The 23,162-nt window shown below is 41.1% G+C and overlaps 1 protein-coding gene across 4 annotated transcripts in view; it reads right to left on the reverse strand.

The window, feature by feature from the left end:
* dennd5a (DENN/MADD domain containing 5A) overlaps positions 1–23,162 on the reverse strand; it is a 33,887-nt gene that overhangs the window by 10,409 nt on the left and 316 nt on the right. The window contains exons 2-15 of one of the 4 annotated variants that reach the window (XM_080884182.1): positions 14,270–14,341; positions 13,350–13,459; positions 11,774–12,458; positions 6,864–7,051; positions 5,780–6,091; positions 4,432–4,647; positions 4,100–4,334; positions 3,684–3,773; positions 1,996–2,146; positions 1,783–1,876; positions 994–1,125; positions 569–721; positions 372–459; positions 194–281 (exon numbers count right to left, since the gene is read on the reverse strand). In XM_080884182.1, the coding sequence (XP_080740308.1) occupies positions 194–281; positions 372–459; positions 569–721; positions 994–1,125; positions 1,783–1,876; positions 1,996–2,146; positions 3,684–3,773; positions 4,100–4,334; positions 4,432–4,647; positions 5,780–6,091; positions 6,864–7,051; positions 11,774–12,458; positions 13,350–13,459; positions 14,270–14,341 (2,614 nt within the window). The remainder of the gene's footprint in view (positions 1–193; positions 282–371; positions 460–568; positions 722–993; positions 1,126–1,782; positions 1,877–1,995; positions 2,147–3,683; positions 3,774–4,099; positions 4,335–4,431; positions 4,648–5,779; positions 6,092–6,863; positions 7,052–11,773; positions 12,459–13,349; positions 13,460–14,269; positions 14,342–23,162) is intronic. The other 3 variants (XM_080884183.1, XM_080884184.1, XM_080884185.1) reach the window with 3 other exon arrangements.

Raw genomic sequence — 23,162 nt, forward strand, 5'->3', positions numbered from 1 at the left:
CCCAGATTATTATGATAGGGATATAATAACAATATTGCGTTCAATGGTCTACCACAGGGGGGCAGTATCAGTCAAAAAATACATTGGTCTGAAGGTGCCCATTTCCAGAACATCTTTGAGTACTTTGAGCATGAAATGATTTCATTCCTCTTTTATTCCTTCGCTGAGGTGCACATTTCTGCAGATGCCTCACCTCATGTCCTGGATCAGGGAGATTTTCAGGGGAGGCATAACCGATCCGCCGCCGTCAGATTTACGTCTCTCGGTGTCATGAATGAACCCTGGAGTAAAAGAAAGAAGCGTAACTGAAGCAGAAGCCATCGGTTTGTTAAATGACTGCGATCATCAGCCGAAAGGATTTTTGTTCTTACCTGGAGGCCCTAAACTACCTGGGGTTGCATTTTTCTTCTCTTTGCTGTCCTGGTAGTGCAGCAGGTGGGACCACAAGGCAGATTTACCCTTAAAAGAAAGAGAGAAAACCGGCATTAGTGCTACACATCCCCCGAGAGCACTGTATGTTAAAACGGGTGTGCATGCTGACTGCAGTCATTTCTTTTTCTTTCCTGACCTGTTTAACCTGCAGCCCGTGGCTCCAGATCCTCTCCAGCAGGTCACAGAGACTTGCAATCAGGGTGTTTTCCTCAACACCGGTGATGCTGACCTCTCCGTGGCCCAACTCCACAGCCTCACGCCCCATCTTCTCTACCAGCATACGTTTGGTCTGCAGAGAGACAACAATTCAAACCTAATATTTGTTTCTGAGAAGCCGAAAGAAATACCTTAAAAACAGACGATTCGTGTAGGTAGAAAATGCTTTTTTTGGGGGGTTTTTATGTTTTGAAAATTGGTCATAACTCTAAATAACACTGCATTAACAGCATTTAAAGAGCGTTAAAGTAGCCAAAGAGAGCTTCATCCCAAACTTCAATCATAACTGAGTTTTATACGTGATGAGTTTTAATCTGTGAAACCAAAAACTGGTGATAGGCAAACCTTGTTCCTGCACTCCTTTAGCAATCCTTCAACAAATTTCCAGTTAGTCTGAGCGATGACAGACGGTGACAGGTTGGACAGTTTAGGCTGTCTGATGGTTGTGCCCAAGTTTCTGGCTTCCTGGATGTATTTCTGATGAAAGAGAGAGGATTTAGTTAGCGAGTACAATAACGTGTGCTCATGTCACTATATCTACAACAAACAGCTCTGTGGTTAGACACAGAGCTGGTGTCGCTCTGTATGGGAATATTAAATCGAAGCGCGTCCTACAGTTTAAACTACAAGGATCAAGATGGGTCACAATTTTGGAGAAAACTGATAAAATGAAGCTGCATTTTAATTACATCACTGCTTATCAGTTCCACCTCCTAAACCCACACCTGACACACACAAAAGTAACACTGATACTCAAACAAAGCTCAGCTGCTGTACGTGGAGGAAAAGACCACATGCGTGGACAGGTACTGCGCTCTACGGACAACCAACACATACCACGTCCACAGTCACCGACTTTAGACAGGGCTTGAAGGACTGCGAGAGCCAGTAGTAGTCAAGAAACAGCAGGAGCTGGAGCTCCGGAAACAAACACTCTACATGCTGCGAGTGTGAGGGCGTGAGTGTAAGGCAAGCAGAAAAAGAAAAGAAATGAAATGTGTGAGAACAGGTGTAAGAGCAGACATTGATGGGAAGAGCAAACAGACAAGAGATCATGCAAAATGACATCAAAGCTCAAGCAGTCCATCTGTGTGAAGGAGCTGATGAAAGAAAACACTGTGGGGGCGCTCTCACCTCTCTCTGGTCATTGTCTAAATAAAGGTGCTCAGCGTGCTGCTTCTGCCGATCCCTCCTCCTCCACTGAGCCGGAGCGCTCCTCTTGGCCCATCTGTAACACAGAAAAAGAAACAAATGTAAAACAGCCATCAAACCCACACATCAAAGGTTCATTTGAAATATACACTAATCACAAGGGGACAGAGACAGTAGTGAGCTACAAATACTCACTTGTTGCTGGTGGGTCCAGTGGAGAGCACATCAGACTGCAGTCGGGGGAAGAAGCCCTGCTCGTAGCGCCCCTGGCCGATCTTCATGTCCAGCAGGTGGGGGTGCAGGGCAGTGTGGTCGATCTTTGAGACTCTCATCTCAATGGCTTTCTCTGTGGAGGTGTGTGAGGGGTACACAAGTCAGCAGAGGGATTATATCATCATGTTTCAAAGTCACCCTACTTTTACTGCTGAGATGTGTCCGTTTGATTAAATGTCTTCTTTCTATCTTACTCTTGAATTTAAAAGATGATCCGGTGAAGAATTTTAGTTAAGTTATTCCAGCATCTAATACAAAAAAAATCATTTAGGATTGAAAAGATTAAAAATAAAATTTAAAAAAAACCCAAAAAAACAAAACAGTCCCATCAGTAAAAGATATAGCTTTTTGCCATTTATGGAAACAGATCATCAATAAAATGATTTAATGGATATCCTGACTTCAAAATTCCAGGAACAACTGGAGTAAATAGAACAGGTTCATTGTTATACCAACCCTGTCAAGTTATGTTGTGAGATTCAGATAATGACTAAGAACTTTTCATTTCAAATTTAGAAACCAGATGACAGCAGAAAAGAAAACATAAAAAGCACCCACAGAACCAAGAGAAATGACAGAAAAAAGGCTCAGAGCAGATGTTTTGTTGTCTTCAAAAGAACCAGCCGAGTCATGCAGCTTTACACAGTGATTATTTTTATGCTTTATTAAAAACATCCCCCCACACACATGGGCTGTGTGAGGAAAAGCTCCCACGATGTTAGAGAAACAGAGAAAAATAATACTACTTCCTGTTGTCCATCAAATGGCAATAAAAAACAAAAGCCAAAAAACAAACAAACCAGGGGGTGTGAGATATTTGAAGCTGCAAAAGCGCAGCATGAAAACGGTGGAAAAACACTGGCTGGGTGAAGTTGGAATTCACATAAATGTTTTTTCTTGTATAGGATTTATCATCAACCCTTTAACCTGTACTTGTTACATTATAGCTGCAGGAAAGGCTTTGTTAACCCTTTGAGATATACTTTGAGTAATTTGATCCGATTTAAAATTAAAATGAGGAAAAGAGACTGTCTTTTATTTACTGACAAACATTACTTTAGATTATGTATTGGAGCCTGCTTAGAGTCCTTTTGAATTAAATTTGGCCATCACTGATGTCCACTGATGGCAAAACAGACGTAAATCATGACATTAAACCTCATAATAAGCTTCCTAAGTTACTCAGTAAGGGGTAATTCTTGCACAAATATCTCAAAAGGGTTAGAAAACTTTTTTCTGCAACTATATCAGTAAAAATCAATAACAGATCACCAAGCTTTGGAAAAACTGTCATGTGTGCAATGCAGTGAGGATCTCATAGAGGAATTTATTTTACAGTAATATGTGAAAAGTTCATGGTAACATTTGCTTCATCTCTTATTCACCCCTTTCTCTTTTCACATTCTCCAGACTCAGCAGAATGAGCAAGAGCATTCGTCCATGCTTTTAAAAGCTTTCCTGCATAAACCACTGCCAGTGTGACTTATTCCAAATACAAGGTTAAAGGAAGTCTATACTTCCTCTATGAGCCAACCTAACTTAACACATTGCACACATAATTGAAAGAACCACCACCCTAGATTGGTTGAGATAATGAGAACAAATATTACGAAATTCGGTCTCGGCCTTCTCCGGCTCAATGACATGAGGTCCAGGAGCGATAAAGTCAGCTTTTTCAAGACGCTTTTTAAACAGGGTGTCTGCAAGCAAGACAGCAACAACCAGTCAGGTAACTAAAGACAGCAAACCTCCAGAGGTCTGTCAGATTCGTACATAACTGCACTGCAGATTATTGAGTTCTGCAGTTTTAAATGCTTCTTTAATTACAATCACAAACATTCAGAGGTCCATTTCTTTTAATAGTTTTAAATTAAAGACACTCCAGTGAAGCTGTTCATTCTCAATGCATAACCTGCAACTTTTTTAAGTGCAAACCTATCAAGAGTTAAGAGAGCCAAATTCAAACATTTGGAGCTTTGAAAACAATCCCACCATATAGATTAATGTTCCTCCTTTTCCTCCTCACCTGCTTCTTCGATGTTTGTGCACTTCTGATACATAGAAGTACGCAGCGTGGGCGTGCGCACGTTCAGCATGCGGATCTTATCCACGCGAGCATCAAACACCCTCAGCGTGTGCTCCTTCTCCTCGTCATCGTGACAGAGGATCTTACTGTCGATGAAGGACGCAAACATCTGCGTCTCCAAGAAACGTGACAGGAAGGGCAGGTAGGGTTCTGGTTGGTCAGACAAGAAGGAGGCCTGCACACAGTCACAAAGGTACAAGATATAAAGATTACATATATATTATGCTAAATCATTACTATGCTTTGCTAACAAAGCAGCTATACCACTTTACCTTGTCAAAGTTCTGCATCTGGTCTCGATTGGTGAACCAGGACTCTTTGTCATGACTCGGCTGGATGACAAACACCTCATAGTCTGCAAACATCTGGGTGAACCGGTTAGCGAAGACCTCGCGCACCTGGATGTTGAGCTGGTGCATTTTCAACTCTTCCTCGTCACACTGAACCCGCCCATCCTTGTTGCTGCTGGCATCCTCTCTGACCTCCAGCTGATGTGCATCAACATTAAGAAACATTGTTGTAAATGCTGATTTTGACCGATTACAATACAAAAGAACACAAAGTAAGAAGGGTCCGAAAAAAGGGAAAACGCTCATTCAATGAAGAAAAGAGGCAGAAGCACATCTATTTTTCACGTCACCTCTTGTGACTTTTATCACATTTATAGTGATGAAGAAGAAGTAGGGTCATGGGAAAGATGGCCAAGGACATGAGTCTTGATTTATGACCTCATTTTAACTGAACATGTCAGCATGTCAGCTGGACAGATGCCAGCGCCAGGCAGCTAAAATAACAGAGCAGGGCTGCCACTGTGCAGGAAAATATCCAATCCACTGACGTGACCTGGAACGCCATTTAATCAGGACCTGGTTTCTTTAATAGGAATTCAGCCGTGCCTTTAGATAGGAATAATTATAAGGTCAGACCTTGACGATGCGCAAATCCATTCAAGGAAAGCTAATGTTGCCCACAACAGCATAAGCTGCTTACGCTGTACAGAGGCCTTCTCGAAGCATCCATTAATTCATCCGTCAGTCTTTAGACTGAGTGCATCTTATTCATGTACCGCAAAGCTGAAAAATAGTCACACGACTCAGAAATGAGTTGGTGTATTTAAAAGGAAGAGAAAATATTTTAAAAAGCAAACCACCTCCTTTTGTGTACTGACAAAACATGTGTGTTTGTGGTGTAAGAGGGCGCCCCCTTATGTTTGCTGTCCCTTACTGCAACGATGCTGCTAGTAACGGATGGTTATGGATGCACTTTAACTCAGACTTCACTCATCAATATATATTCTAAGAGTTAATTACCTACTTATAGAAATATATTAATGCCAGAAGAAAATTTATTTTCACTGCAATGATTTTTCTACAAAGAAGAGGACCGTTAAATATTTTAATCAAGCTAAGCTCCTGTCCTAAAAATTAAAACACCTCAAATGAATTTCCAGTTGTCAATAAACTCATTAATATAAATATATTCGTAGACCTGGTGCCCAATCTAAAGCTCCTATTTTTACCTACTTAAATGATCAGTCTTGGTGATGTAACTAAGCCCAGTGAGTCACACGTGGTCATTTTTGCAGCCCGTTTTAATTAACGACATTACATCATTTCTCACCTTGTCTAAGCTGACACCTGTCCGCTTGACCAGAGCCTGCAGTCTGGCAATTGTCTCATTCTCTCTCAGCAGGTAGGAGTTGAGGGGTGAGGCCAGATTGCCGTTACGCTTGTCAGAGACCATATCAGCTGCTCGGAAGCCCCGGTACTTGGCCTGGCTGTCGCTGGAGTAAATGTTTCCCTCTGGAGACACGCCGAAGGACATGAGCACCTCGGAGATCTCCTGAATGAACTCGAGTTTGTTGGGAAACTGTGGCAACTCCTCTGGCAGTTCAATGAAGTGATTATCAATGTCCACAAAACACAAGTTTGCCTGGAATAAGAGAAATAGAGTAATGATTATATTACATTTAACAAAGCTTTACAGACAGTTATAGTATTGTAATATTATAGATCCTGTTTTTATACATTTCATTCAGTTGGACATTCCAGCCCCCTGAATTAAAAAGGTCACTGATGACTGAAAATATAAAGCTGACATGCTCAAGAGAGCAATAACTGACTCTGAAATACCTACACTGTGTAGGTTATACGAAGAAAATGTCTAGTTCAAGTTCAGTTCATTTCCAATTCAGGGTCGCGGTGGGGAGGAACCTATCCTAGCTGCCATAGATCATGAGCGGGTTACACCCTGAACGAGGCACCAGTCTCTCGCAAGGCCCTGACTCAGAATCTGGTTGTTTACAAGATATTAATCATCAGTGAAAGGGATGATCATCATTCAGCCATCCCACAGCCCGGTCACGAACGGCTCTACTTCACCTAGACCAACTGAAGACCCACACTGCTACGCCATTAGCGCGTCTATGCATTGCACCAAACACGAACTTTTATGTTTTCTCATACTGAGCAGCATTATTATTGCAACAACACATCATCACACAAACATAAGGCTGAAATGAAATAAAAATATCAAGCAGCAAAGCACAAATCAAATCAGTGCAGAAGCTGCAACACAGTTTGTGAGATAAGAACAAATAAAACCATGAAATTAAAGATTTGGTTTCTGGAGCGGTAACACAGTCAAATATTAGACATGACGAAGGTTTGCACTCAGTAACTCAGACACTGCTCTCTGAATGTACCTCCTGTGGCAGCTCTAGCTTGGTGCGGTCATCCTGCCCATTGGAGTGGAGGCCCATTAGATACGGCACAGGAGCATCGAGGAAATGGAGAAGGGAGGCGGGCAGGATGGGAACGTACACATGCTGCCACTGGAAGGGGAACATTAAGGCTGTGATGCTCTCTGCCACAGTCATCAGCCTCTGGTAATCTGTTACACACAAACAGACAAAAGATAAAGATGGGTGTTTGTAGCAAATGCAGCTCTGACATCAGGTTCATCGTCTGATCTGATAACCGATCAAATCTTTAAAATCTTGGTTGATCGTTGTCGTTTCCTCCATTATGAAATTTACCAAATGCTGATGCTTTTATGCATTTACTAAACAAAATATATTGCACAACACTTCCCCCATATCTGAAACCTAAACAATACTCGAGCCAGTAAACAGCGTATGACAGAGGTTACGCAACATGACTGTTTGAATGTTATTTTAATAGGATTACATTGTTATTGCCTTGTCTTCTGTTTGCTCTCAGAGTTTGAAATCCAGCAGCTGCACCACATGACGAGACAGCTAATCCCGCTATGTTTGCAGTAGCAGTGTTATATATGACCTTTCATCTGCTTGATCACTTATTGGCTGGGGTCAAAAGGTAAAACGTGGCTGATGGTGGCAGTTTGAGGGCAGATTCAGTATCGACGGCACGTGTGAGTGACCTAACTGGAGTGCTTATACTTTGTTACAAAACTCTTTTGTTATTCTCTGTTCTGTACTTACAGGAATGAGCTGGACTGATTACCAACCTTTAAGGAATTAGCTGTTATGACACACAGAATGTGGATCCTGTCTACCTTTATGGAGCAAACTCGCTGTACCAGAATGACAGGGAATGACTTCTGAAGAGCACAGTTGATGTATCCTGAGCAGCCCTGGGTGCTTTACTATCAACTGAATCACTTTAAGTATGGTATTTGTTCCTTGTTGCAATGCCACTCTAAATGACAGCCTATTACACACAGCATTTTTAAGGCACCAAACTAGAGATAAACTGGCATATTTCTCTTGCCTGATCACACATTAAGTTTTGGTTCCTGTAAGGCCCCACCATTTCTTTTGAACACAAACTCCACTGGAGGGCCTTTTGTGGAGTCTTTTGGAGGATCCAGACTCTGAAGTGTGACACAGCTTGCCAGCTGGCACTCTGGCCAACATTAAATTCCTTTATCATGACTCCACACAGCAGCACTCCGAGTTCAGGCTTTTGCACTTGAGCCAACTGGTATACATGTAAATATGTGTCCAGTCCTCATCTGCATTCCTCTTCTATCCCGCTGACACCTACTGCAGATTCGGGAGCAGCTCTGCCTCCCCCGGTATGGTGCCAAAATAAATACCTTTCCTTCATTTTGGTCATGTGCTGGTCCATGAGAAGAGACTCTCACCCCAGCCTGGGCCTCTCCCTCATCCCTCTTCTCAGCAGGCTTCCTCTCCCAGGATGGGGACATGAATACTAACATCACCCATCTCCTTCTTAAACTAGGCCACTGACAAGAAACCACTTGAACAAAGGGTCAAGCATTGTCGCTTACACCTAAAGCTGCATGACCTCACCAGTTTAGAATTATCCACACTGAGCAGTGGTAGAAGCTGTGACGGAAGAGTTCGCACAACATAGAAGTGAAACTCAGCACTGTTCTGATCGAACAACTTCTTGCAGCAGTCTCAGATTGTGTCACTAACAGAGGGCACTTGCTAGTTTTGAGCCATTACTATATTAGCAGTGATTAACAGGGAATAAACAAGATAAAACACTCTGTGCTTTCTCTGCAGATGTAGATTAGTTAAGAATAGGAAGAACTTTTGTGACATTTTGGGCTGACACAGATCCTAAAGATATCATTTGCTGCCGATTTTATTTTGTTCTATGGAAACAAATTCAAATAAACTCTTTTGATGTCTTTTGGGTCTCCATACCATCTTTAAATATTTAGCTAATGTCACACAACAGATAACATCGGTCACTCATTTTGGTAAATGTCATTTTATTTGCCAGTAGGCACAGATCAGTCAGCAGTGATGATATGAACCTGAAGCCTGACTACAGTTGTGGTCATGGGCGCAAAATACCATGACATTCAAGGGCATGAATGTCAAGGTATTTTAGACTTATGATTTCTTTTCCCAGGGTGGAGTGATTGTACAGCATACTACTTAAAAAAAATGAACTGGGTGCACACGTTTGAATTTATTTGGATTATAATTTTTTTTTATTCCCACAGGGTCAAACATACGTAATGTCAAATGCAAACTGCACTTCAACCAGGCACTCTTGGTAGCTATAAAGAAGAATACTGGGTGGATATTTAACCGGTCTTCTTGGCAGAATTGGTTCCTGGCACAGAGTCAACTGACGATCCCGGAATCTGCAGTTGTTTAGAAATGGCTCCAAGAGACTTTCCCAATGTGTAAATCTACATTTCTCTTAGATCTTCACCAATTTCCTTGGACTTTCTCATTGTTCTGAGTATTGCTTAATCTGATGAGTTCTGTCAAACAATTCTGTTGCTGGCACAGAGAAAATAGACTGTAGATTAGAGAAAATCCAAAATAAATTAAAACAATGTATACTGTACAATCATTCCACCGTAGAAAAAGAACAGTTCAAAGAAATCATTAAAACCTCGCAGTACCACGACATTCACGCCCAAATTTATGTAAACTTCTGACCACAACTGTATATGAGAGAGATCCTAGATCAGATGCTCAGTTTTTACTATGAATAGCCTAGAACACTAAATATTTTAAGAATAAACCGATATAATTTTCTCGATTTAAGTGACTCGGTCCCCTCACAACAACAAAGACTACAAGATTTTTCATGGAAAAATCTATGAAAACGATGATACACTGGAAAGCTGGCATTGTTTAATGATTATTTGTGTGTTGCCAAAATCCCAGCGTGATTCTGTATAATAGTGCGACAGCCTTAAAACACAGAACGTGCAGACAGGGGCGCAGCATCATATTTGTTGTTTTTAAACTTGATTTGTTAAATAGTAAATGGACTGATACTTACATGGTGCTTTTCTACTCTGACTGAGCACTCAAAGCACTTTCTTATTGCAAGTCACATTCATACAAACATTCATGCAGTGCTTTACTTTATGCTTCAAGGACACTTCAACATAATGACTGGAGGAACTCTGAGCTGGACTCTACAACCTTCATCATTTAATCTACCTCAGATCTGTGCATTTGCACTTCTCCTTTACACCTTTTTGTCCCTCTGACTTCACCTGTCCTGTCACACTCGACTTCAATAACCTCATGTCAGAAAATGACCAAGAAATAAACATAAAAAAATGCCATCTTAACTGTAGTAACAACACACATAGTAGTGTTAGTGTCTGGGAAGGACAGGAAGAACAGATTGTATTTGAACATCTTGTCCTCTACAGCTTTGTGGAAAAGATGCTATCTACGCTGTTTTTTTCTTTTAATCAGAATTTCAGTGTTATTTTTAGCACATGCCACACACTGTCGTCTCCTTATTTGCAGAGCATCCCCCGCCTCGGTGTGTGGCGTCCCTTCGTAAAAATCCCTCAGCTCTTCCTCAGTGGCAGATTGCCAAGGCTTAACTCTCCACAACACCCTTCACATGTTCTGCAGTGATGAGCCTTATGGGGGTGAAAAGAACCATGATGTCACTTCCAACCAATAATAATCATCCTGCATCACTTCTCTCCTCCCTGTCTCCAGGTTGCCTAGCAACACCACAGCTTTCCCCATTAAGAGCTTCTCCCTCCTGTGGGCCCTGCAGTTTTGTAAACCATTTGCTTTCGCTTGCAATTGTAATGAATCCCATCAGAACATCAGATCCATCCTTAAGGGATCGCCAAGTTTCTCTGTGCACACGCACGCGCTTTCTCTCAATGGTGAACACTGAACAAAAACAACAGCTTTCTAGCTAACAGATCCTATAAAATTAGGTAATTTAATGTGAGATGATCATTGTGGACTCGAAACTGATTTGTATTACTACTGAACGTTGCTGAAGTAGTTTTTTTAAATTCCTCAGTTGAGCATTGTTTTTCTCAATTGAGCATTTTTCCCAAGGACACAGGATACATAGATAGACTAAGGAAGGTTATCCTGCACGAGATGGAACAATATGCTTAAAACAATTGTTTCAAACACCAGATTCCTCTGAGCAAGGCTTCCAAAACCTTGGAAATTTCTCTGTCAAACAATCCCCTCTTTCCTTCATTTCTGACAACATTTGTTACAACTGTAATGTGAATAGCAAGGTACTACGCTGCCTACCAGGGAAATCAGAACATTTTTTAATAACTTTATCTGTATGGCAGCCAGCTGTTTATAGTAGAAACACATCTGATTTCTGATATGGACAATATGTTGTGCAAAGGAGTTCTGACCAAGATTAACACAGGCCTTATTATTATTATTAGACCATATAATGTTTTACATTTTCTTCCTGTAACTAATAATAACGACACGGTGAGACTAAATATGACTGAAAAGACTAGAATGAATATACAGTGTAACAACATTTTTGTGTGATTAGCAATCTAAGTATTCCGTTTCCTTTGTTAGACATCCTTCAAGCTCCCCAGATAATACCTAGTCTCATGGGATGACAGGGACATGTCCCCCAGCTCCAGAGAGATCTCTTGAGACACGACTTTACTAACAGGATCACATGACCTCACCACCCGCAGAGAAGCAGATGTTTCATATCATTTACAATTAGCTTGTCCTTTCAGCTATTTAGAAAACATGTCCAATTTTAATGAACTGTACAAACTAATGTTAAATTCAAGCCTGACTGCAGTGTATTTGCATATATATTTGACACTTATGCACGTGGATGATGAACATGTGTTTAGGCCAGCAGACCAGCTACTTACGCTGTGAGTAGAGCAGTATCTGCATCTCTAGCAGGGCACACGTGAACAGCTGAAGAACGTTCTCCACCCCCAGCAGGTTAAACATTTCACTGATGGCAAAGTCAAAGAGAGGCAGCTCTGATGTGCTTGGCCTCTGGCACACCACAGGCCCGTAGACGCCTGAGAACTTGAGGGATCGCCCAGAAGGTGGCAAGGGAACCTCGTAGAGGATGTTGTAGATGTAGCTCTCTAGGGGAAGGGGTGGGGGTTGTGGGGAAGAGACGGCCTGATGAAGCTGCTGCAGCACTTTGCTGCAGGCCTGAGCGAAGGCCATGGGTGTTATCAGGCAGATGCACTTTGACACGTATAGCGTGTCGCGGCTTATGTCGTACGAGTTAAAACGCTGCAAACGAGAGATGGCGGGCGCGGCGTGGAGCATGGGACGAGAAGGGGTGTGTTGGCGTCTCTGGTCCTCGGGTCCTTGTGGGGAGGTGGGAGTGTGCAAGATATCATACTGCTCTGCGTTGTGCATGTGGTAAAGAGTCTGCATGGCACTGCAGATCTGCTTACTGGTCACCTCCTCGAAGAAGGTGAGGGCAAAGCCATAGGTCCGAGAGCCATCCTCTCTGGTGATGATAAAAGAGTGGAACTGAGGCTCCCGAGAATCCATCTGCGTCCTGAACGCCAGACCCTTTGGCATACAGAGCTGCAAAAAGGATATACAGGAGAGGATTCAGAGAGCTGAACAAAGACAAAGGGCTCATCATGGAGATGAAACTGTAGCTGGATAGATTCAAATTTTTTCCTGCAGATCAAACAGGCATGATATAATGTTTTCATTTCCGAGCTTTAGAGACTGCGGTAAGATCGCTTTCCTCCTCTCGTTGCGCGTCTTTAATTCAAATTAATAATCTCCTGACTCACAGACACAACAGCAAAAATTATTTAAAAGTTAAAACAAAATTACTATACAATATCTTCATATCACTGAAATAGTTCACTACATTAAAAAAAAATACTTATACATGCTTTACATGGAGAATTGTTGATTTGCTCCTTAACAGATCTATCTTATTCTTAAGGCCTATCAGGATTTTTCCAAGGTCAAAAACCATAGGGGTCCAAGTGATTTGATCATCACATCAATTTTTCACTGACAGTTCATCACGAGCAGTTATTCCACACTATGTTTACCTAAACCCTCAATGTTTTTACCACCCTGTCATATGCCAGCTACATCCTTTACTCCATTAGAGGTCCCTTAAATCGATCAGCTGAGATCAGTTGAGAAAAAAGTTTAACCTGGGATCAGCCCACTTCATGTAGACGCAGGCTAGTTTGTCTGTTTCCTCTCTGAATGACTTTTTAATGTCTCCCACACAGCTGCTTGTTCCTTCCTGTGTGGATGCCCTATAAGAGTAGGTGTTACCTAACAGAAACCTCTCTCTTGTTTGTTATTTATGGCCATTTCTATTTTTTCAATATTATATCCAAGTGAAATATTTTTATCGCAGGCCTGGTGATTTGCCTTTGGTAGAAAGCCAAGAAAATGTTTAAAATTTAAGGGTTCTTAAGTTGTATCAGCATCATACCATACCATGCCCACTGCATCCTGGTCAAAAGGATTCCACTCGACATTGTCTGGATAATGTGCTAGGACTTTGGATTTAAAGGTTCTCCGCAGTGGACTCTGCTCAAAATTCTCACCTGAAAGTCAAACAAACAGAGAGTGCAGAAAAAAAAAAAAAAAAAAAAAAAAAAAAAAAAAAAAACAGGAGACAAACAGTTAAGAAACCAGATTTCCAGATGCAGACGTAAGAGCAGAACAGTCGGCTTAAAAATGTCAGCTGCAGCTCCAGAGGAAAGAGCACATTAGCATATTTGTCTTGAGAGGAAAATTATATTGCATCAAATAAAGCTGCCAGCCTCCTGCTGTAGAAGGTAAACAGGAAAATACACTCAAACAGCAGGATTCGATAATTTAAATTAGATCATAAAAAAAGAATGAAATATAGCCAACTTTAACATATCTCGATGCTTCCTGACAGCTTTATTGGCAATACAGAGGGACACGGAAAATAATCAGTCATAGAAGCGCAAATTGAGTTGATTCAAACCCAGAGCTAAGCAGAAGTGATGCACATACCAAGGCAGTACTGAAAAGTCATTCAGAGCGTAGGGGGAGAGTAAACACTGACCAAGCAATGGCAGTGCAGGCAGCACTGAATTTGTGTGTGTGTGAGAGAAACAGAAGCAGTGATTGTCAAACATCAGCTCGTTGTTCAGCTGCTGCTGAAGGAGGTGAGGGAAGACGGAGGAGGGGGAGAAGAGAAATCAAGAGTGTGCAAAACAGAAAAGACGTGTCCCCACACCTGTACAGAAAACAACTGAAAACACAGCTGTGCAGCAACAAAAGAGGGCTGCCGAGAAAATAAAGTGTGCCGGGTTTAAAGGGTTTAAGGGTTAAAGCTGAACTTAAGTTAGCAGGAAGAGAAGTGTGTGTGGTGGGAAGGTTACCTTCATTTCCCCTTGCCAGTTTTCCTCTGGCCCCATCTCTGAATTTAGTAGCTTCTATATACTGGCATAAAGCTACACAACAAATAAAAAAAAAATAGAATTAAAAGCCTGCTTCTTAATGGGTAGCGCATCACTTCTTATGTTGTGTTAACAGATCACACAGCTGAGAACAAGCTGCACACTCGGGGGACATCATCGCGTCTGGGGACAGGTGGGTATGTTAATTCAAGTCAACTGGTGGGGATATGACACTAGGATGCTGTGTTTCGCTGTGTCTTTACTGGATCATGCAAATCCATACTGCTGCAACAACAGGGATCCACAACAACCAAGTTAGCAGCAGCACTCTCAGCCAAACGCTACCCTTAACTAACATGCACACACTGACAAAGTTAGTCTACTACTGTCTAACTGTTGAAATCTTTACCAAGTACATCCATGTCTGGTTTCCCAGACATGGATTATTAAAGGCCTCCGCTTAAAATAAATAAATAAAGTGGGCTAGGGTTAATCCATGTCTGGGAAACTGAGCCATACAGTATTAAACTTTTATTCATGAGTACTCCAAGCAGAAAGGTGTAGGATTTTTCTTTTTTTTTCTTTTCCCACGAATGTAAGAATAAGGCTGTCAATTACTAACAATTAAAAAATGTGGCAAGTGTTATCTCTGTGGCCGGATACAAAGAATAAATAACCGCAATAATGAGTCACAGCTTTGAAGTGGGTGACACATTCATCATTAGCATTACACAGTCCACATACATTGCACTCAGTACTCACCGAGCACAGTGAATGTGGATTAACACAAACCTGCAAATACTTCCTAACAAAGACCCTCTCTGAAGTCCTTTTGGGAAACATTTCCATATGTGTGATCCGCTCTAAAACATACTCAATTTCATGCTGGAAAACATGTCATGGTTTGGCAAAGTGCGCCGATGTTTAGATGCTATCAGCAAAGAGTCATGGGTTAGATTACAATGAATGAGCGCCCTTGTTTTGCAGCTCTGTTTCGATTTTTATATTTTACACACACACACACACACACACACACACACACACACACACACACACACACACACACACACACACACACACACACACACACACACACACACACACACACACACACACACAAAAAAAAAAAAAGACCCTCTGCAGTCCTTCCAGCCAGTTAAACGTTCTCATGCATCGCATTGAACAAACATCAAGGAGAGCAAATTACAGCAGCATGTCAACCCCAAAACATGCCTCTGACTGTTTTCTAGCGACATCACCTTCAAAATAAAGCTTTTATCAGGCTACTGTGACCTCTGAGATCCATGAAAATCAGTTTACACTGCTTTTATAAAATGACTCAGTAATGACACGTGCACACAGACAAGAAACGATCGCTTTCTCAAGTCTGGAGGATTGCATTAATTCGCTCTGCTGCACATTAGCATTTTACCAAGAACCCTAGATAAACTTTTTGAAAATGATGGATTAAAGTTATATCAATAGGAAACATCAGATGGCAAAAGTATCCGCTGGATTCAAAAGTCTTATCCTTTTTTAATCGGACATTAATAAAAGTGTTGACTGACGCGACAAACAGGTTCACATTAGAGTCCTCAGTACAGACACACAGATCCTGGCAAGGGAATAAAAGTCTTACGGATTAAGTGCTTTAATCTCTTGGTTACTTTCATATCCAAACAGCCCACGGGGAAGAAACTAGGCCAGGAACACATCTCAGACTACAAAAACCCCAGCAACTGAAGGCAGTAAGATTATTAATTAAAAATAATTACATATGGTGATAATTCATAACAGCCTTATGTAAAGCACTTAGGTGTCATTTGATTTTCCTTAAGCAAATGTAAAATGCAGCACAATTGATGAAAAATGGCATCTGCTACTCATGAGGATGTAATGTAGGTCAAACTCAACGACAGAATGCAGACATGGAGCACGATGGATTCAAGCTGATTGTTAACCCGTTCAGTAGTACAACAAACATCTGGAAGCATCTGGCTGTGCAGCAAATAAGAGATGGCATGTTCTTTTAATTTAAATAACAAAATCAACTTAAAAACAAACACCTGGCTCTTAAGCTACTACAGAAAAGTTTGTTGACTGTGAAACTCATGAGCACAGATGAGCAACGCCTTATAGGAAGCCACAACAAAACACTGCAGAGGTGTGTAAAATAAAGCAGGCATAACAGTCCTTCCCAAAGAAAACACATACGAGGGTCTAACGTTTCATTTGCAAAAAACATGCAGAGCTTTTACTAAATAAAGGCGGCTTTGAATGAAGAGTAATGTTACTCAGATTAAATTCCAAGAAGTAAAAGTTAACCCTGCGAGTTCTAAGTTATCCCTACTTTTGACTCTAAAAGGGGCGTCCACACAGCAAGCGATGCACTCATTGCTCATCACTTTGTCGTTGATGATCAGTCATTAGTGGACATTCTAGGCTCCAGTTGCCTAGGTAACCCTCAAATGTAATTACCACCCTGTCGTAAGTCAATATGCAGTATCCTGCACTTTTACTAGTAGAACTTGAACTTCTCACATCGAATTTGATTAAACTTTAGTTCAGGTCCCGCCCATTTCCCTTCACTTTCACTTGAAGTCATAGAAAGTCACTGACTTCCTGTTGTCTTTGGTTGGCACATCACTGCTAGTCGTTTCCTGTGTGGATGCCCCTTGACTATATGCTCTCAGAACATGTACATTTTTAATTGTTTTCCCAAATTCAAGTCAATCCAAGTTTGTTGCTTTTCTCCAAAACTCTGGGTTAGGGTTGTGCTCATCACTTGTCATGACCTAGATGTCACAGTGCAAACAAAGAGTCTATGGCAAATTTACAAAGCTTACAATTCTAGAAAAATCTCCATTTATGTAAATGCAACGACCATAATTAAATGCTATTTTTAACATGTGGCTGGAAACAGCCACAGTTTTACAATATTAAATTTGAGCTTTATCAAAAACTAAAAATATCATTCCCAGATTTGCATTTTCCACGGCTGTCCACACAGGATGATGTGGCTGTTGTGTTACATCATGAGGCTTAAGTGAAGCTGCCTGAGACAGGTGTTCACTTCAGCTTCATCTTTATAATTAAAACTAATTACAAGCCAACTGCCTCACCTGGAGAAGCCATTTGTTAACATAAACACCAACAGACGCTACAGTGTAAACATCATCTTCCTTTGTCATATTCTCCAGCTAATGGACTGTGATGTAATAGAGTGTGGACCGGTAGCAGTGGGAGTAGAGCGTCACTGAGCTCCTCATCCTGCGAGCCAGGGACCACCCACAGCTCTGCATCCCTCCTGTGATCATGAACACACACTCCTACTATGGCACGGTTCACTAGGCTAGACATAAAGGGATGCACCTCCCTGACTGTAAAGCTATATTCAAACACGACTAAACTCCCTGCAGCACAAAGTGTTGTACAGACTGCTGACACGTCAAAACAGCTCAGCAGCAATAACGTCGACACTCATTCACCTAGCGGGCCCGGCACTGGCAGAACATGATAGCTCACTCACAGCCTAAACTCCCCGCCATCACAGCTCATGGTCCCCTGTGTGCTTTCTGTGAGTTTAACAAAAAGATAAGTTCGATTTTTTCCCCCCCCCCACTTGTTACAGTGTGGGATGATTTCTAAGCCGACACCAAAGTTGCTGCCTTATCGCATTCAATTTAGTTGTTAACATGACTTAAAAGCTATTAGCCAAAAACACCAGCACGGTGTTTCTTAGTTAGTCTGGAGGTAAAAAAATGTGTTTAACTCTGGAACACTAGTTTGCAGTTTTGTAACGCTATCACTAACGTTGCATATATTTTACCCGAAAAAAGATCGTTCCCATTAAAATACATTAAGGTACCCTATTCACATCTCATACAACCCTATAAAAAAGGGTCTAAAATTAATGAAAGGTTAGGGACTGATTAATGAAAAAAATCCAACAAAAAAATAAATAACAGAACTGGGAACTTGACTATAAAACTTTTTGACCAGTGGAAATTACCATTAAGTGATCTTTAGTCATCGCATATGTGAAAAATCCCCCTATGCTAGTGTTTTAGGTTAAGAAAAATGTCGAGATGTCAAGAAAATCCCATAACAGTAATTGACCTTTTAATAAAAACACTATCATTACACAGTAGTACAACATACAAAAAAAAAAAAAAAAAAAAAAAGGACAAGCTGACCGCATAAATAAAGGACAAGTTCTTTTAACTGTCAACACATCATCTGATCACATTAAACTATGGTCAATTCGCAGACTGTATATAAAAGATGGTAACCCCTATTGTTATATCACCCATTGGTTACTGTAGCCCTAGCACTTTCCATCTTTTGTAACATCTATATTTGTAAATGGCTGTGTTGAGTAAGGGAAGAAACCAGCAGACACAACACCCTCTGTGGTGATTTTACAACTAGATGTTCTTTTCGGAAACCAGACGAGCTGCCTTCACTGACCCAGAGGCGCAACGACAGCAGCGGTCGTCTTTATTTATTGTAGAAAGATGTCTCGAACCCAGTAATGTCAGACTGTCAATACTTTTAATATAATATCTACACCAACATCAATAAAAATATCTTCCCTGGATATAATATTATACCACGACAGGTTTCATTTTTTTTTTTTTCCATAGTAAAGTTTTCAACTTGTCATACAAAGGAGAGCTTATCACAGTGGCTCCGTCTTTAAGGTAATTAAGCTGAAATTCAATAACCACTGAATTTTAACTCCCACATGTTGAACACTGCAGTAAAACCACCATCACTCACCACTCAACATTGTTACACTCTTGTACAGTTGCCAGTAATAGTGTTATTAGCTACAATGTAACTGCTAGGTAGTATTCATTCCCTCTTCCCTCAGGAAAACTGTCTCTGACAGATTAAATGGTCAAAATTAGTTCACCTTTGATAAGGAAGCTGAAATATGGCACATAACCTACAAATACCAGACAGGCTAATATCAGCAGTTTATCTACAGAGTGGCGAGAAGATGCCGTAGGGCCATAAAACCTGGTCTAACACCCCAGCAGCCTAAAATTTCAGCACACATCTGCTAGCAGCCAGGGGATTGAACTGCGGAAAAATTTGACCTGGTGGAAAAACAACCTTTTACACAAGAATGTGCAGGTTTAATTATTCTGCCATGACTGGGAAGAATGTAAACCTTCATCATGTGGAGTTTAAAAGCCATTCTACAGTTGTGCACAAGGATAAAATATTTGCTATTTTAAATCAAGATAAATGTGAAAATAACACCTGTTCTTGGATATTATGATCAGTGGGGAGTAGGCTTCCACTTTTGGCGTTTCCATTTGAAATTCTATTTTAAAGAGACCGTAAATGTAATTTAATATAAAACAAAACAAAACAAAGAAACTTGGGTCTCTTCAGCTTTGCACCATCAAGTTGCAGATGCTGTGAATGTTCTTGTAGCTCCAGTAGTTCCAGCCCATTGGTAGCAATGCACAGACCTCAAAGCTCCGTAACTGCATGCTACACGCCAATATGCACAGCGGGGGGGATATATGTGGTTAACCTCAAAGCATTTGCCTACAAACTTCTACTTACAGTCTTTTATTTTTTTACCAGAACAGTTTGATATCTCCAACAGTGAGGTTGAGACAACTCATTTCAAATTTTCAGTCCTGCGGGCAAAAAGTAGCGCTTTCCTTCTGCTTGATATATTAAAACAAAAACTGAGGTGTTATCAATAATAGGATCAATCACTTGGCACAGCATGGCCAGCTTATACAGCCAGTTCTTGTATGAGGTCCCCTATATTCAGCGCCATATAATTTTAGCTGTACACTTTGCCCTGGAGGATCACGAGGTTTCTAATAACTCTTCAAACTGCATCAAAAGCTTCACTGATGCATTTTCAAAGGGATATTTTAAAATACCGGCCAGGTCCAGAAATACACAGCTCTGAGTGAAAATATGAAAGACGACATTTTGCATTTAAAGCTTTCAGCTTTCATGTTGAGCCATTCAACCTCATTTGTTTGCCGAGTCGGATTCGGGGACAGAGAGGGAGAGAGCGAGAGAGAGGCTGCCTGGGAAATTCAAAAGAGATGTTTAGCATTTGAATAGGTGGAGCCTGTCTGCATGTGTACTTATATCCTTCAGCTCCCTGTGCTTCCAGCGTGGCCTGTGAAGCCGCAGGGTCATACATATGCTAATCAGGTCCTCCCTAAGCTGCCAAACACCACGCTGTAAGAAAGTTTCGGTCATTCTTTGTGGATTGACTGTACGTGAATCACCACTGGATCATACTGAGAAAGAGGAACCGGCATGCAGAGTTTCATTTAAATCTTTTCTTGTAAGATGCCTTCAAGTCATTTAAAATGTTTCTCAAATCTAAATATGTGCAGTTTTCTTGTTCATAACGTCAACATATACTCATTTCGGATATCACCTTTTGAGGTCTTTTAAGGTCTGTGACATACAGCTGTGTCGTTACATTCAAATTTTTAGGGTTATTTATTTAAAGTTGTGACTACTTCGTCTTCTTCCTCTTAATCCATGATTTCTTTCGCCTTGTTCAGATGGCCAGATCTCCTTAGGTTAAAGCCAAAACTCTTTTTGCCATCTTCTTGTATCACACACACACACACACACACACACACACTTCGGGACAACTAACCAAAACTGTAAACCCCCAGGTATACCTGTAGCACATGTTTAGCTGACATGATCATACATAAGCCATAACAATGGAATTTCCACACCATTTCCTCTTTTCAACTCAGACTGAAACAGCTGATAAGGGCAAGCCCCTAACCTCGTTCTACAGTAAACAGCAGCAAGATGCAGTAAGTAGAACAACATCAGTGAAGTTTGACCTCAGAGTCCCGGTTTGCATGTCGAAGCAAAGTTTCAGTCTAGTCAGAAGGCCTTAAGAGAAACCTCATCACGCACGCAGAAGCATTAAGTATGCAGGCGCAATATGCAGGTGATTTAAAAATATGCAAACCCAACCTGCAAATTATATATTCATCTGTGTCTTTTCGCTTGTGTCCAAAATGAGCTGTTACCCACTCTGGGTAATTTTAGTGTCTTGAGCGCTGAGTGAAGAACAACACAGCTGTCAATTACACAATAGGGCCTTCTTAATTCGTAGCTTTGCTGCTACACAATGGTAGCAAACCACAGTTTGAAGAATGGAAATCAATCACACAGCACAGCAATATCCCCACTAATACATGGCTGTCATTTTCACAGTGTTTGCTTTGTTGCACGTGTTGAAAAGCTCTACTTCGGAACTGTAAAATGTAGCTTTACTGTATCGATGGGAGGCCAAATCGCCGCATTAGTATGGACGCTTCAGACAACTCGTGCTTGGCGCATGGTTGGGTTCAGTTAAAATGCAAAACAGGGCACGTATCTAATTTTATTTTGCGAATTCAAAGTGAATTTTGTGCTAAAGACGCAAAAAAGGAACTTAATTTAAGGAAGTGAAAATAGGAAGTTGGGGGTGCTGAGGCTCTGAAAACTAAAAGGATTTTTGGTTAGGTTATTCATCTGAGAAGAACAGACGCTTCTTTCAACCACAACAGCAACTCTGCGGGGCTCGCACTACCTGCTGAGTCATAATAAATCACACAGATACGGGAGAGAAAATAAATAACAAAAGAGATTAAAATCAACTCTTCACTGAAACTGATCCCTTTTAATCACTGGACTGAAAGGACAAGTTGAAAAAAGACAAGTGCAACTAAAGACTAAAAATCAGGTTTAAAAATGGCTTCACTAATTGGAATGGTGCCTCAAGTGAGAAGAAGCCTACACCCCTCAACTTGATCACTCTCATTCAGCTTACAGCTAGGTGACATTACAGCTCAAGAATGTAAATATCGTGTTAAAAGACATCATGTGAGCTGACTGGACTGGCATTTTTCTTTCAGCATTCAGGGGCTTTCCCTTCAGTAGAGGCAGGTGCTCTGGAAACCCCTGACAATATTACCGCAAGAGAGAGAAAAATGATGGAGATCTCAGAATTTTAAAAAAAAACAAAAAGCACTGTGGCCATGCTGTCATCGTCCACAGATTGTATCAGAGCCCTGGCTTTCGAGGAACTCTTCATCCACAGTTTCACATGCACATATATTCACAAAAAGCTCAATTTCATCCACAAGCCATCCTCATGCAGGTAAACTCATGACAAAAAAAGGACCTCAGTCTCTAAGCAAAGCAGTATCAAGGTGTGTAAGTACATGCTGTCCTCTTATTAGATCTTTAAGCTATTTATGTAATAGTCTGTAAAGGGCTGGGTGTGCTACAAGAGGAGGAAGAGGATGGTTACATGTTCAGCGAGGGTCTCTGGTAGATGATGAGAATGTCAGAGGTGGGATCTGACCGGTAACCTTTTGTGTCGTTACCTGAGTACCTGGTCTCCTCTAGTGAAAGCCACGAGACAGTAGGACAGCCTCGTCACATGCAATTAGATTACACTGGCATCAGTGTTACAACAACACCAACCCTAATTTCACTGTAGGCAAAGCGTTTCCTTATGTAAAATGTGTACACTGCGTAGCGTCAGCATCAATTCACACGAATACACCCGGAGTGTGAAATGCAGCAAGGACTCTATCGACAGCCTTTGAATTTAAATGCATGTCAGCGCTTTAAACGAGGCATAACCAGCCAGTAATCCCCTTCGCTCCTCATCGAGCATTACAAACAAACAGGCTGGGAGAAGATGAGCTAGGCCTGGCGTTAGGTTCGCTCTGTATTTACCCTGAAAACATACATTAACCGAATTCATAGATGACATGCACAAAAAAAACATTACAGTCTCATTATCAACGCCGACTCTTTGTTATGATACCCGTTCATTCCTCTCTTCTTCTTCTTCTTATTT

This window comes from Rhamphochromis sp. 'chilingali' (genome assembly GCF_963969265.1).
Source record: "Rhamphochromis sp. 'chilingali' genome assembly, chromosome: 6".
Classification (NCBI taxonomy): domain Eukaryota; kingdom Metazoa; phylum Chordata; class Actinopteri; order Cichliformes; family Cichlidae; genus Rhamphochromis; species Rhamphochromis sp. 'chilingali'.